Source organism: Petromyzon marinus, unplaced genomic scaffold (assembly GCF_048934315.1).
Source record: "Petromyzon marinus isolate PM22_M1 ecotype Great Lakes invasive population unplaced genomic scaffold, UKy_Petmar_22M1.pri1.0 PM_G_Scaffold_11, whole genome shotgun sequence".
Lineage (NCBI taxonomy): Eukaryota > Metazoa > Chordata > Hyperoartia > Petromyzontiformes > Petromyzontidae > Petromyzon > Petromyzon marinus.
The window spans coordinates 5,066,091-5,082,489 of record NW_027422662.1 but is presented as its reverse complement, the minus strand read 5'-3'; the positions used below and the strand labels follow the sequence as shown (position 1 = coordinate 5,082,489).

General features: G+C 54.5%; 1 protein-coding gene across 1 annotated transcript in view; it reads left to right on the top strand.

The window, feature by feature from the left end:
* Positions 1-2,081: 2,081 nt before the first annotated feature.
* LOC142908979 (cadherin-2-like) overlaps positions 2,082-16,399 on the top strand; it is a 38,059-nt gene continuing 23,741 nt past the window's right edge. The window contains exons 1-7 of the mRNA XM_076059665.1: positions 2,082-2,219; positions 5,913-6,050; positions 8,689-8,770; positions 8,818-8,909; positions 9,840-9,950; positions 10,891-11,033; positions 12,752-12,894. Of these exons, the coding sequence (XP_075915780.1) occupies positions 2,082-2,219; positions 5,913-6,050; positions 8,689-8,770; positions 8,818-8,909; positions 9,840-9,950; positions 10,891-11,033; positions 12,752-12,894 (847 nt within the window). The remainder of the gene's footprint in view (positions 2,220-5,912; positions 6,051-8,688; positions 8,771-8,817; positions 8,910-9,839; positions 9,951-10,890; positions 11,034-12,751; positions 12,895-16,399) is intronic.

Sequence of the window (16,399 nt, the reverse complement as noted above, 5' to 3'; positions counted from 1 at the left end):
CGATGACAGTGGGCCTGTCGCTTTTTCTCAACCATCCTGAACACCTCCTCTGTCAGCCAGGGTGTCTGGGCAGGTCTGGACCGTGTACCCAAAGCAGCCATTGCAGCTGCATGAGTCACAGTCCTAAACCTGGCCCATTTACCCTCGACATCAGGAGGAGTCGGGGACGATGCCAATCCCAGCCGCAAGCGATGATGAAATTCTCGCTTGCAACTTTCATCAGATAACTGAGACCAGGCCACTTTAGGTTGGAATGGGGTCCTGGGTGTACACCCACCACCGGAGTGGAAGAATGGCAGGCGCATCTTACAGATGACTAGTCGATGGTCAGAGGGCAGATCAGCTCCACGGTAGGTCCTGGTGTCAAGTACATGGGCTCGCATTCACTGGTCCGTCACTATGTAGTCCAGCAGATGTTCTTGCTTGGACCCGGCATGCATCCATGATGTTGTGTGGATGCGCCGATGCCGGAACAGCGTGTTGGTAATTACAAGCCCATGGGCTGCACAAAAATCTAGCAGCCTCCTACCGTTGTTATTGAGCTGATCTGGCCCATGCCCTCCAATCACCCCAGACCAGGTGCCAGTATCATGACCAACTCGGGCATTGAAGTCACCCAACATGATGACTCTATCCCGAGGGGCCACTTTAGCCAGCACCTGTGACAGGAGGTCATAGAAGGCATCTGACTCATCGGCTTTGCCTGCATCCCTCCACGGATATTCATCTTCGGTGGGGGCATAAGTAACCACGACCACCATTCCTCGCCTCCGGTTGATGGGAAGGCGAGCCCAAAGTAGCCTGGGGCTTACAGCTTCCCACACCTCACCGCCACGCTCCCACGCCCCCTTCATTCTTTTGTTCAAAAGAAGACCCACACCCTGTTGTTTGGCAGTCTGCTGCCCCGAGTAAAGGACTGTCCACCCCTCATGGTGGCAGGAGCCAGAGCCGGTCCACCGGACTTCCTGAATGCCGCATAGATCCAGGCGGTACCGGTCCAGCTCCCGACAGAGGAGTGGCAGCCTCTCCTCTGCAGTGAGCGTTCGAACATTCCACGTGGCCACCCGTAGTGGCTTTTCGTTGTTTCTGGAGTAGCCCCGAGGGTAGGTATTCAATCTCCTGGCTCCGCCAATTGGGGTTTGGCCAGGAGACATCATAGACGCCTGGCCCCCCGGGGCCTCCGGCACAAGCTTAGTTGTTACATATTTCAGTTTAATTCGTGGTTTCGTGGTAATTAATTGAAGGTGAAGGGGTTACCAGCCCCTCGCACCCGTCCAGAGCCCCCGTTTAGCCCCTGTGGTGGACACATATGCCATGAGGGGAGGAGCCAATCAAAATTGGATCTCCCCCCACAGCGCTGTCCACGACAGAGTTGCCCGTCCGGCACCGCGAGGAGGTAGGGGGTTGTTTTGCCGGACAGCCTCTACGGGTGGCCACTCACTCACACACATACACACTCACACATACACACTCAAACACTCACACACACACACTTACACACTCACTCACACTCACTCACACACTCACATACACTCACACATACACACAGATACACACACTCACACATACACACAAAGATCCCCCAAATAGCCTGTAACAGACTGTAGGGGCAAGTGCTGTTAGCGAGCACCTATGAAGGCCGGAACGGTACACGAGGGGGTGGGTGTCCAGCACCACGCCCGACCGCCTTTGTCTCCCTAGTGACGATGTTTACACACCGCACCAGGTACTCATTTGAGGCTGAGTCGACCTAGGGGAGGCCCAGGACCGGTTCAGATAATCGTCACTGGTGTTGGCCGTGAGCGGGAATCGAACCCGGGTCGCCAGTTTCATAGCGCAGCGCGCTAATCGCTACACTACCGCTCCCCACATACACACAGATACACACACTCACACATACACACACTCATACACTCACACTCACACACTCACTCACTCACACACTCACACACACACACAGACACACACACACAGACACACACACACATACACACAGATACACTCACAAACACTCACTCCTTCCCCTCCCTCTCCCTCCGGCCGTGTCAGGCACTTTCGTGATGAGGGTGGTGGCGAGTGACATGGATGACCCCTTGACGCTCAACGGAGCGATTCGCTACCATATAGTGTTGCAGGTTCCCATGATGACTGCACACCGCGTGTTCACCATCGACAGATTCACAGGCATCATCACCAATACTGTCCGGCTGGACCGAGAGGTGGGTATCACGTCTGTGTGTGTCTGTGTGTGTGTATCTGTGTGTGTCTGTGTGTGTGTGTGTCTGTGTGTGTCTGTGTCTATGTCTATGTGTGTGTCTGTGTGTGTGTGTTTGTCTCTAGTGTGTGTTTGTCTGTGTGTGTCTGTGTGTGTGTGTCTGTGTCTATGTGTGTGTCTGTGTGTTTGTCTCTAGTGTGTATTTGTCTGTGTGAGGTGTGTCTGTGTGTGTCTGTGTGTGTGTGTCTGTGTGTGTGTCTATGTGTGTGTCTGTGTGTTTGTCTCTACTGTGTGTGTCTGTGTGTCTCTGTGAGGTGTGTGTCTGTGTGAGTCTGTGTCTATGTGTGTGTCTGTGTGTTTGTCTCTACTGTGTGTTTGTCTGTGTGTGCGTGTCTGTGTGTTTGTCTCTACTGTGTGTGTGTGTGTCTGTGTGTGTGTCTGTGTGTGTGTCTGTGTGTGTGTGTCTATTTAACTCCAAAAAAGTAATCTGCAGCGCCACACGTATTACCATCATTAGGTGAAAAAACGGTGACCCAATCTCCGACCCCCAGGAACAGGTTTGCAGATTTGCTGAGCATTTCTGTGATGTCCTGGGGGAGGGAAAATCCCTCAGCCAGGAAAACATCGTGGCACAAAGTGAGGATGACCCTGCTGAGGCTGTGGTGCCTCAAACTTTGGAAGAAGTCACCCCCTGTGAGTGGCTGGCTGAGGTGCCATCTGTTGAGGAAGTACTGAAGGTGATCCGGAGTCTGAGACCAGGAAAGGCAGCGGGCAGAGATGATCTCCCAAGCGAAATGCTGAGGGAGGGCGGCGTTTGTGCACAGACTGCCCTATATGACATCATAACAACAGTCTGGACCACTGGACGGGTTCTCACTCCTCAGTGTGCCAGGAAAGGTCCTGGCAAGGATTATTCAACATCGCCTTGCCAGGCACGCTGAGGAGAGGCTTGCGGAGCCCCAATGCGGTTTCAGGAAAGGGCGGTCCTGCACAGATGCCATATTTTCTGTCCGTCTGCTACAGCAGAGTTGTAGGGATTCCAAAAAGACCTACATCTCTGCATAATTGACTTGGTCAAGGCCTATGATACCATCAGTAGGCCTGGGCTCTGGGTTGTTCTTCGTGCTTTTGGAGTACCTGACCCTCTGCTCACGATCATTAAGGACCTTCATGATGGTGAGCGGGCCTGGGTAAAACTACGTGGCCGGCAGTCAGAACCATTCCCTGTTAACCTTGGGGTGGGACAGGGATGTCCTCTAGCTCCCACATTGTTTAACATCTATTTTGACCACGTAGTTCGTGAAGCCTTCAATAGCTGTACCGGAGGAATCTTCATATGGTACAGATATAATGGGAGGCTGATCGACGCCCGGGTGCAGTCAAGGGATGGCTCCCGAATGCTCAACCACGTTATGTATGCTGATGATTTGGTAATAGCTGCTCATTCAGAGGAGGAGTTGGAGACGCTGCTGCTGCTGAGACTGGAGCGTGCCACTAAGAGATGGGGCCTTACCATCAGCCCCACCAAAACTAAGCACCTGCCTGGGTATTTTGTACCATCGGACACTCCACCCCCACAACTCCCAATCGGTGATGGGGCAGTTGTGGAGAGAGTGGAGAGTTTCCCATACCTGGGCAGTGTGCTTATGGCTGGCTCCAGTTTAACAGTAGAGGTCTCACTCCGAATAAGTTTAGCGGCAATATCTTTTCATCGGTTGCGTAACGTTGTGTGCAAGCTACCTGGTTTGTTGCTCCGCACTAAGCTTCAGGTCTTCTCGGCCACGGTCATTCCCTTCCTTCTCTACGCTTGCGAAACGTGGACACCCCTAATGGAACATATTCGCCAGTTAGAAACATTTAGGCTGGCCTGCCTATGATCCATCCTGGGTTTAGCCAGACTGGATTGTGTGAGGAGCTCACAAATCCTTGAAAGATCTGGGCAAAGTCCCATCGGTGAGCTCCTCCGGCGGGCAAGGCTGCGATGGCTGGGTCATGTAGCCCGCATGCCCAGCCACCGCATGCCGAAACAGCTTTTGTTCGGCCGGTTCGACGGGGCTAAGCTAGCGCGGCACGGGCTAGAGAAGAGATGGAGTGATGTGGTACAGGAGGACGTGGAGCTGAGTGGACTTGCCGATGACTGGTACCAGCGGTGTCAAGATCGGCCTCTGTGGAGGAGGCTCGTGAAGGACGCTACTGGGCAGTTGGAGGCAGTCGCCCTCCAACAACAACGGAGGGCGGAGGAGCGACGCTCACAACAACGAGCGGAGCGCCGGGTGGCTAAAGCACAGCAGGTTGGCACAGTAGGGGGCACAGGTGGTGCATCAGCCAGTCATCTCAGTCAGTCGACCCGTGGCACCTGGGTCTGCCTCGTGACCTCCTGCCAGCGGGCGTTCGACACTTCACCTGGCCTCAGGGTGCACATAGCCTGGCACAAGCGTCGTGGTGACGTCACCGCCACTTAGTGGCGAATGGCGGTTGTTGTTGTGTGTGTGTTTGTCTCTACTGTGTGTGTCTCTGTGAGGTGTGTGTCTGTGTGTGTGTCTGTGTGTGTCTGTGTGTTTGTCTCTACTGTGTGTGTGTGTCTGTGTGTGTATCTGTGTGTTTGTCTCTACTGTGTGTGTGTCTCTGTGAGGTGTTTGTGCGTGTCTGTGTGTGTGTGTCTGTGTGAGTCTGTGTCTAGAACATCTGACTGTTGTTGTATCTGTAAAGCAAAACAAATACGGTACATTTTGTGCACTGATGCAGTTTTCCGCATCGTTTAATCTGGCTTCTGCCGCACATCACGGACACAACGTTTGTGTGACGATTGTCTGAACCGGTCCCGGGCCCCCCTAGGTCGACTCGGCCTCAAATGAGTACCTGGTGCGGTGTGTAAACATTGCCACTAGGGAGACAAAGGCGGTCGGGCGTGGTGCTGGCCACCCACCCCCTCGTGTATCGTTCCGGCCTTCATAGGTGCTCGCTAACAGCACTTGCCCCTACAGTCTGTTAAGGCTATATGGGGGATCTTTGTCTGTGTCCATGTGTGTGTCTGTGTGTTTGTGTCTATGTGTGTGTCTGTGTGTTTGTCTCTACTGTGTGTGTGTCTCTGTGTGAGGTGTGTGTCTGTGTGTGTCTGTGTGTGTCTGTGTGTGTGTCTGTGTGTGTGTCTGTGTGTTTGTCTCTACTGTGTGTGTCTGTGTGTGTGTGTGTCTGTGTGTTTGTCTCTACTGTGTGTGTGTCTCTGTGAGGTGTTTGTCTGTGTGTGTCTGTGTGTGTGTCTGTGTGTGTGTGTGTCTGTGTGTGTGTCTGTGTGTGTGTTTGTCTCTAGTGTGTGTGTGTCTCTGTGAGGTGTTTGTCTGTGTGTGTCTGTGTGTCTGTGTGTGTGTCTGTGTCTGTGTGTGTCTGTGTGTCTGTGTCTATGTGTGTGTCTGTGTGTGTGTTTGTGTGTGTGTGTGTTTGTCTCTAGTGTGTGTTTGTCTGTTTGAGGTGTGTGTCTGTGTGTGTCTGTGTGTTTGTCTCTACTGTGTGTTTGTCTGTGTAAGGTGTGTGTCTGTGTGTCTGTGTGTGTGTCTGTGTGTGTGTCTGTGTGTGTGTCTGTGTGTGTGTGTCTCTGTCTCTCTTTGCACGCCATGTATAGCGGTTACCGCTCTGCGCTACAAACCCACTCCGTGCGTGTGCCGGGGGGTGACGGTGTGGGAGTGTCCGCTCTGTGTAGAGAGTGGCGCACTTTTCGCTGGTGGTGATGGCTTCGGACATGGAGGGAGACGCCAACATCGGACTCTCGACCACGGCCACCGCCATCGTCACCATCACCGACATCAATGACATCGCCCCCGAGTTCACGAGAAGAACCGTACGGCACGCCGGCACCACCACCGCCACCACCACACACCACCCACACTCACACCGTCACCACCACCCAACCTCAACACTGCACCATAGACTCAACACTGCACCATAGACTCAACACTGCACCATAGACTCAACACTGCACCATAGACCAAACACTGTACCATAGACTCAACACTGCACCATAGACTCAACACTGCACCATAGACTCAACACTGCACCATAGACTCAACACTGCCCTTAGACTCAACACTGCACGATAGACTCAACACTGCACCATAGACTCAACACTGCCCATAGACTCAACACTGCACCATAGACTCAGCACTGCACCATAGACTCAACACTGCACCATAGACTCAACACTGCACCATAGACTCAACACTGCACCATAGACTCAACACTGCACCATAGACTCAACACTGCCCATAGACTCAACACTGCACCATAGACTCAACACTGCACCATAGACTCAACACTGCACCATAGACTCAACACTGCACCATAGACTCAACACTGCACCATAGACTCAACACTGCACCATAGACTCAACACTGCACCATAGACTCAACACTGCACCATAGACTCAACACTGCACCATAGACTCAACACTGCACCATAGACTCAACACTGCACCATAGACTCAACACTGCACCATAGACTCAATACTGCACCATAGACTCAACACTGCACCATAGACTCAACACTGCACCATAGACTCAACACTGCACAATAGACTCAACACTGCACCATAGACTCAGCACTGCACCATAGACTCAACACTGCACCATAGACTCAACACTGCACCATAGACTCAACACTGCACCATAGACTCAACACTGCACCATAGACTCAACACTGCCCATAGACTCAACACTGCACCATAGACTCAACACTGCACCATAGACTCAACACTGCACCATAGACTCAACACTGCACCATAGACTCAACACTGCACCATAGACTCAACACTGCACCATAGACTCAACACTGCACCATAGACTCAACACTGCACCATAGACTCAACACTGCACCATAGACTCAACACTGCACCATAGACTCAACACTGCACCATAGACTCAACACTGCACCATAGACTCAACACTGCACCATAGACTCAACACTGCACCATAGACTCAACACTGCACCATAGACTCAACACTGCACCATAGACTCAACACTGCACGATAGACTCAACACTGCACCATAGACTCAATACTGCACCATAGACTCAACACTGCACCATAGACTCAACACTGCACCATAGACTCAACACTGCACAATAGACTCAACACTGCACCATAGACTCAGCACTGCACCATAGACTCAACACTGCACCATAGACTCAACACTGCACCATAGACTCAACACTGCACCATAGACTCAACACTGCACCATAGACTCAACACTGCCCATAGACTCAACACTGCACCATAGACTCAACACTGCACCATAGACTCAACACTGCACCATAGACTCAACACTGCACCATAGACTCAACACTGCATCATAGACTCAACACTGCACCATAGACTCAACACTGCACCATAGACTCAACACTGCACCATAGACTCAACACTGCACCATAGACTCAACACTGCACCATAGACTCAACACTACACCATAGACTCAACACTGCAGCATAGACTCAATACTGCACCATAGACTCAACACTGCACCATAGACTCAACACTGCACAATAGACTCAACACTGCACCATAGACTCAACACTGCACCATAGACTCAACACTGCACCATAGACTCAACACTGCACCATAGACTCAACACTGCACAATAGACTCAACACTGCACCATAGACTCAACACTGCACCATAGACTCAACACTGCACCATAGACTCAACACTGCACCATAGACTCAACACTGCTCCATAGACTCAACACTGCACCATAGACTCAACACTGCCCTTAGACTCAAATCTGCACAATAGACTCAACACTGCACCATAGACTCAACACTGCTCATAGACTCAACACTGCACCATAGACTCAACACTGCACTCTAGACTCAACACTGCACCATAGACTCAACACTGCACCATAGACTCAACATTGCACCATAGACTCAACACTGCCCATAGACTCAACACTGCCCTTAGACTCAACACTGCCCCATAGACTCAACACTGCACCATAGACTCAACATTGCACCATAGACTCAACACTGCACCATAGACTCAACACTGCACCATAGACTCAACACTGCACCATAGACTCAACACTGCATGATAGACTCAACACTGCACCATAGACTCAACACTGCACCATAGACTCAACACTGCTCCATAGACTCAACACTGCACCATAGACTCAACACTGCACCATAGACTCAACACTGCACCATAGACTCAACACTGCACCATAGACTCAACACTGCACCATAGACTCAACACTGCATGATAGACTCAACACTGCACCATAGACTCAACACTGCACCATAGACTCAACACTGCATGATAGACTCAACACTGCACCATAGACTCAACACTGCACCATAGACTCAACACTGCTCCATAGACTCAACACTGCACCATAGACTCAACACTGCACCATAGGCGGTATACAACAACAACAACGTCACCCCCCCTGTCCGCCCCCTTCTCTCGGCATCTTCATCGCCGTAGTGGTTCGGCACGGTCCGTGAGAACGCCGTGGGGGTGCCGGTGACGATGCCGCCCCTCTCAGTGATCGACTCGGACGAGGCCGGCACGGCGGCTTGGCGTGTCCGCTATTCCTTCCGCGGGGGGGTGCAGGGGGGGGGGAGTGGGGGGCGGGAGACCCCGGCGACCTGTTTGTCGTGGAGACCGACCCCGGCACCAACAATGGCAGGATCGTCGTTGTCAAGGTAACGCGTGGGAGGGAGGGGAGGGGGTTAAAGGAGGGAGGGGAGGGAGGGGAGGGAGGGGAGGTAGGGGAAGGATGGAAGGGGAGGGGGGGAAAGGAGGGGAGGGAGGGAGGGACGGAGGGAAGGGAGGGGAGAGGGGGATGGAAGGAAGTGGGGGAGGGAAGGAAGGGGAAGGAGGGGAGGGAGGGGAGGATGGGGAGGGAGAAGATGGAGGCAGCTAGGGAGGTATTTTTTCACAGACGTCCAGTGGGGGGTGAGGGGGGGGGGCATGGGGTCCGAACGTCAACGTCGCCAGCACTGGGGAGACAAAGGCGGACGGGCGTGGTGCTGGCTCCCCACCCCCACGTGTGCCATTCCAGCCTTCATAGGTGCTCGCTAACAACACTTGGCCAAACGGTCTGCTAAGGCTATACGGGGGATCTTTGCCTTTTGTACGTGTGCGTGCGTGTGTGTGAACGTGTGTCCGTGTGTACGTGCGTGTGTATGTGTGTCCGTGTGTGTACGTGTGTGCGTGTGTGTACGTGTGTGTGTGCGTGTGTACGTGTGTACGTGTGTGTGTACGTGTGTACGTGTGTGTACGTTTGTACGTGTGTGTGTACGTGCGCGTGTGTACGTGTGTGTACGTGTGTGTACGTGTGTGTGTACGTGTGTGCGTACGTGTGTGTGTGTACGTGTGTGTGTACGTGTGCGTGTGTATGTGTGTACGTGTGTGTGTGCGTGTGTACGTGTGTACGTGTGTGTGTACGTGTGTGTACGTGTGTACGTGTGTGTGTACGTGTGTGTGTACGTGTGTGTGTGTACGTGTGTACGTGTGTGTGTACGTGTGTACTTGTGTACGTGTGTGTGTACGTGTGCGTGTGTACGTGTGTACGTGTGTGTACGTGTGTACGTGTGTGTGTGTGTACGTGTGTGTGTGCGTGTACGCCGCAGCCCTTAGACTTTGAGACGTCATCGTCATACCAACTCATCGTCTTCGTGGATAACGAGGAGCCGCTCATGAAAACCATGCGGCCCCCTCCAGAGAGTACCGCCACCGTCACGGTGAGTGACCCCCACGGCCCCCACATGGCCCACGCACGGCCCCCCCACGGTCTTCCCGTGCCACCCGCACCCGGCTCTGGACACCTGCGAGCTGCTCAAGAGCTTCACAGCTGCTGGGATTCTCCCGACACGAACAAAGATTCCTGCAGAAAAGCCGCCACCCCCGACCTCTCCCCGCATCTCTACCCGCATCTCTCCCCGTATCTCTCCCCGTACCTATCTCCATGTTTTTACCCGCGTCTCTCCTCGTACCTATCTCCATGTTTTTACCCGTGTCTCTCCCCGTACCTATCTCCATGTTTTCCCTGTGTCTCTCCCCGTGCGCGTCTCTCCCCGCATCTCTCCCCGCATCTCTCCCCGTGTCTCTCCCCATACCTATCTCCATGTTTTTCCCCATGTCTCTCCCCGTACCTATCTCCATGTTTTCCCCCGTGTCTCTCCCCGTACCTATCTCCATGTTTTTCCCCATGTCTCTCCCCGTACCTATCTCCATGTTTTTACCCGTGTCTCTCCCCGTACCTATCTCCATGTTTTTCCCTGTGTCTCTCCCCGTGCCTATCTCCATGTTTTTCCCCGCGTCTCTCCCCGTATCTATCTCCATGTTTTTCCCCGTGTCTCTCCCCCTTCCTATATCCATGTTTTTCCCCGTGTCCCTCCCCGTGCGCGTCTCTCCCCGCATCTCTCCCCGTGTCTCTCCCCGTACCTATCTCCATGTTTTTACCCGTGTCTCTCCCCGTACCTATCTCCATGTTTTTCCCCGTGTCTCTCCCCGTCCCTATCTCCATGTTTTTCCCCGTGTCTCTCCCCGTACCTATCTCCATGTTTTTCCCCATGTCTCTCCCCGTACCTATCTCCATTTTTTTCCCCGTGTCTCTCCCCGTGCGCCGCGTCTCTCCCCCCCACAGCTTGTCTCCCCGTGCGCCGTGTCTCTCCCCGGCAGGTGAGTGTTGAGGATGAGAACGAGGCTCCGCTGTTTGAGCCGCGGCTACAGCAGGTGATGCTGGCCGAAGGCCTCGCCCTGGGCAGTGCCGTCACCACCCTGGTGGCACGGGACCCGGACACCGCACAGAAGCAGAGCCTGCGGTGAGGACAACTCCCCGCCAAGCGAATAACAACCAAAACAACAACCACAACAACAACCACAACAACCACAACAACAACCACAACAACCAAAACAACAAGCAAAACAACCCCAACAATCACAACAACCACAACAACAACCACAACAACCTAAACAGGAGGAAGACTTCTCCGCCAATGTGGCTGTCGCCTGATGAAGCTGGGTGTCGTTGTCGTAATTACTGGTGAAATGTCACGGTACTCAGATAGGAAATGTCGTGGATTTGCTCTCCAATACACTACTGGTTAGTGCTGTACGAGTGTAGTGAGCCTAAAGACGAGGGAGAGCCGGTACTTGAGGCAACACTTTTATTTGACAATAACTCAATACAAGGTCCCTAACACTGAGGGGTAACGGCCCCTTTCACCCGCTGCTTGGGGAGGTTTGGCCTCCGGGCTATCGTGCCTCCGAACACTGGGACCACTCTCAGCCCTCTGGCTAGGGGCCCTAGGGGAGGCTATCCTGACCCGACCCAGCCAAGGTCCTCGGGTCCTGGCCACTGTCCCACTCAGTCCCGGACCTTAGAAGGTCAGCGGGTCTGGGGGTACCTAGGGTCCGACCACTGTCCCACTCAGTCCCTGCCCTGACAAGGACGTCGGGTCTGGGGGTACCCAGGGTCCGACCACTGTCCCACTCAGTCCCTGCCCTGACAAGGACGTCGGGTCTGGGGGTACCCAGGGTCCGACCACTGTCCCACTAAGTCCCTGCCCTCACAAGGACGTCGGGTCTGGGGGTACCCAGGGTCCGACCACTGTCCCACTAAGTCCCTGCCCTCACAAGGACGTCGGGTCTGGGGGTACCCAGGGTCCGACCACTGTCCCACTCAGTCCCTGCCCTGACAAGGATGTCGGGTCTGGGGGTACCCAGGGTCCGACCACTGTCCCACTAAGTCCCTGCCCTCACAAGGACGTCGGGTCTGGGGGTACCCAGGGTCCGACCACTGTCCCACTAAGTCCCTGCCCTCACAAGGACGTCGGGTCTGGGGGTACCCAGGGTCCGACCACTGTCCTACTAAGTCTCGGCCCTTACAAGGACGTAGGGTCTGGGGTTTCCCAGGGTCCGACCACTGTCCCACTAAGTCCCTGCCCTCACAAGGACGTCGGGTCTGGGGGTTCCCAGGGTCCTACTCTAAGCCCGGCGGTCTTCAGTCTTCGGCTTGGGGATGACTGCCGAACCCGTTCAAGGGTCCGGCTTTTATAACCCTCCAGGTTCTCTCCGCCCCTGGCCACGCCTCCCTTCCAGAATGTTCTGGGGGATCCTGGAATATTCCCCCAGCCCACCCCCTCTTGGGGTCTGGGGAACCCTAGCAGCCCACATACCACCCCCTGCTGATGTATGTCTGCTACTGCAGGTAAGTTACCACAGTCTGTTCATGGCGTGACACTAGACAACACTATACAATATTATACACTGCACGCTACACTTCACACTACACTATACACTACACTACTATACACGACACTATACACTACTATACACTATACACTACTATACACTACACTACTATACACTACACTATACACTACACTTTACTCGCTAACAGCACTTGCCCCTACATCCTGTTGAGGCTACACGGTGGGGAATCTTCGTCTGTGTGTAGGTGTCTGCCTACTCGCCACTAACAGCACTCGCCGCGACAGTCCGTCGAGGCTACCTGGGGGATCTTTGTGCGTGCGTGCAGCTACCGCAAGCTGCGGGTGCCGGGCGACTGGCTTGACATCGACGCGGCCGGCGGCGCGGTGAGCACGGCGGCGGAGCTCGACCGCGAGTCGCCTCTCGTGCAGCGCAACGTCTACACAGCCACATTCCTGGCGACTGACGACGGTGCGGGGTTACAGGGGAGCGGGGCCCGCGGCCACGCCCACGCTCACAGCCACGCTCGCCGTCGCTGCGTGCGCGTGTGTGTGTGTGTACGTGTGTGTGTACGTGTGTAGAGGGTCACTTCTGAGACGCTGGTAGTAGGAGGCACACACACACACGTTTGTTCTACACTTTTAGACACTCTGTTCACACATGGGATCACTGCAGACGGGTCAGGACGCTCGGCATGCTGCCTGACCCACAATGCCGAGCGTGAAGAGCGAGGACCCAGGGGAAGGCGCGGCAGCGAGGACTCCACTCCAGCAGATGGCCCCGACCCGGCCTCGGGACCTCCCTTTTATGGCCCCCGGCGTGGCCTGGCCACGCCCTCGGCCACGCCCCCTTCTGAAACCTACCAGAAGGTGTCTGGGCCGTGCCCCACGTGTCCCATCTGTCACCTTTGACCTATCACGTGCCCTGCAAGCCAGCCGGGCTGCTACGTCCTCTGACAGCCACCAGCACTACGCCCCCTAGGTCCCGTTCCATGACATTGCATGCCGTGCTGGCAGAGAGGGCTACTGCACCCACAATTCCCCTCTCTGTAACCAACGCTACGCCCCCTAGTGACCCACCTTCACTACATTTTATGTGTGTACATGTGTGTGTGTACGTGTGTGTGCGTGCGTGTGTGTGTACGTACGTGTGTGGTGTGTGGCGTGTGTACGTGTGTTGTGCGTGCGTGTGTGCGTGCGTGTGTGTGTGTACATGTGTGTGTGTGTGCGTGTGTGTGTGTACATGTGTGTGTGTACGTCCGGCAGAACAACCCCCTACCTCCTCGCGGTGCCGGACGGGCAACTCTGTAGTGGACAGTGCTGTGGGGGGAGATCCAATTTTTGATTGGCTCCTCCCCTCATGGCATGTGTCCACCACAGGGGCTAAACGGGGGCTCTGGACGGGTGCGAGGGGCTGGTAACCCCTCCACCTTCAATTAATTACCACGAAACCACGAATTAAACTGAAATATGTAACTAATAAGCTTGTGCCGGAGGCCCCGGGGGGCCAGGCGTCTATGACGTCTCCTGGCCAAACCCCAATTGGCGGAGCCAGGAGATTGAATACCTACCCTCGGGGCTACTCCAGAAACAACGAAAAGCCACTACGGGTGGCCACGTGGAATGTTCGAACGCTCACTGCAGAGGAGAGGCTGCCACTCCTCTGTCGGGAGCTGGACCGGTACCGCCTGGATCTATGCGGCATTCAGGAGGTCTGGTGGACCGGCTCTGGCTCCTGCCACCATGAGGGGTGGACAGTCCTCTACTCTGGGCAGCAGACTGCCAAACAACAGGGTGTGGGTCTTCTTTTGAACAAAAGAATGAAGGGGGCGTGGGAGCGTGGCGGTGAGGTGTGGGAAGCTGTAAGCCCCAGGCTACTTTGGGCTCGCCTTCCCATCAACCGGAGGCGAGGAATGGTGGTCGTGGTTACTTATGCCCCCACCGAAGATGAACATCTGTGGAGGGATGCAGGCAAAGCCGATGAGTCAGATGCCTTCTATGACCTCCTGTCACAGGTGCTGGCTAAAGTGGCCCCTCGGGATAGAGTCATCATGTTGGGTGACTTCAATGCCCGAGTTGGTCATGATACTGGCACCTGGTCTGGAGTGATTGGAGGGCATGGGCCAGATCAGCTCAATAACAACGGTAGGAGGCTGCTAGATTTTTGTGCAGCCCATGGGCTTGTAATTACCAACACGCTGTTCCGGCATCGGCGCATCCACACAACATCATGGATGCATGCCGGGTCCAAGCAAGAACATCTGCTGGACTACATAGTGACGGACCAGCGAATGCGAGCCCATGTCCTTGACACCAGGATCTACCGTGGAGCTGATCTGCCCTCTGACCATCGACTAGTCATCTGTAAGATGCGCCTGCCATTCTTCCACTCCGGTGGTGGGTGTACACCCAGGACCCCATTCCAACCTAAAGTGGCCTGGTCTCAGTTATCTGATGAAAGTTGCAAGCGAGAATTTCATCATCGCTTGCGGCTGGGATTGGCATCGTCCCCGACTCCTCCTGATGTCGTGGGTAAATGGGCGAGGTTTAGGACTGTGACTCATGCAGCTGCAATGGCTGCTTTGGGTACGCGGTCCAGACCTCCCCAGAGACCCTGGCTGACAGAGGAGGTGTTCAGGATGGTTGAGAAAAAGCGACAGGCCCACTGTCATCGGCTACAGAATCTCACGTCAGAGAATGAGGAGGCTTACCGCAGCCTTCGCTCGGAGGTTCGGAGAGCCGTGAGGCGCTGCAAGGATGGGTGGTGGTCGCGGGTTGCTGAGGAGATGGAGTCTGCCTCAGTGGCCCGTGATCACAAATCTCTATTTAACTCCATGAAAAAAGTAACTTGCAGCGCCACACCTATTACCATCATTAGGGGAAAAAACGGTGATCCAATCTCCGACCCCCAGGAACAGGTTCGCAGATTTGCTGAGCATTTCTGTGAGGTCCTGGGGGAGGGAAAATCCCTCAGCCAGGAAAACATCGTGGCACAAAGTGAGGATGACCCTGCTGAGGCTGCGGTGCCTCAAATATTGGAAGAAGTCACCCCCTGTGAGTGGCTGGCTGAGGTGCCATCTGCTGAGGAAGTATTGAAGGCGATCCGGAGTCTGAGACCAAGAAAGGCAGCGGGCAGAGATGATCTCCCAAGCGAAATGCTGAGGGAGGGTGGCGTTTGTGCACAGACTGCCCTATATGACATCATAACAACAGTCTGGACCACTGGACGGGTTCCGCAGGATTGGAAGGATGCCCTGGTGGTCCCCCTTTTTAAGAAGGGGGACCGCACAGACTGTAACAACTACAGGGGCATCTCACTCCTCAGTGTGCCGGGAAAGGTCCTGGCAAGGATTATTCAGCATCGCCTTGCCAGGCACGCTGAGGAGAGGCTTGCGGAGCCCCAATGCGGTTTCAGGAAAGGGCGGTCCTGCACGGATGCCATATTTTCTGTCCGTCTGCTACAGCAGAGGTGTAGGGAATTCCAACAAGACCTACATCTCTGCTTTATTGACCTGGTCAAGGCCTATGATACCATCAGTAGGCCTGGGCTCTGGGTCGTTCTTCGTGCTTTTGGAGTACCTGACCCTCTGCTCACGATCATTAAGGACCTTCATGATGGTGAGCGGGCCCGGGTAAAACTACGTGGCCGGGAGTCAGAGCCATTCCCTGTACACCTTGGGGTGTGACAGGGATGTCCTCTGGCTCCCACATTATTTAACATCTATTTTGACCACGTAGTTCGTGAAGCCTTCAATAGCTGTACCGGGGGAATCTCCATATGGTACAGATATAATGGGAGGCTGATCGATGCCCGGGTGCGGTCAAGGGATGGCTCCCTATTGCTCAACCACGTTATGTATGCTGATGATTTGGTAATAGCTGCTCAGTCAGAGGAGGAGTTGGAGACGCTGCTGCTGCTGAGACTGGAGCGTGCCACTAAGAGGTGGGGCCTTACCATCAGCCCCACCAAAACTAAG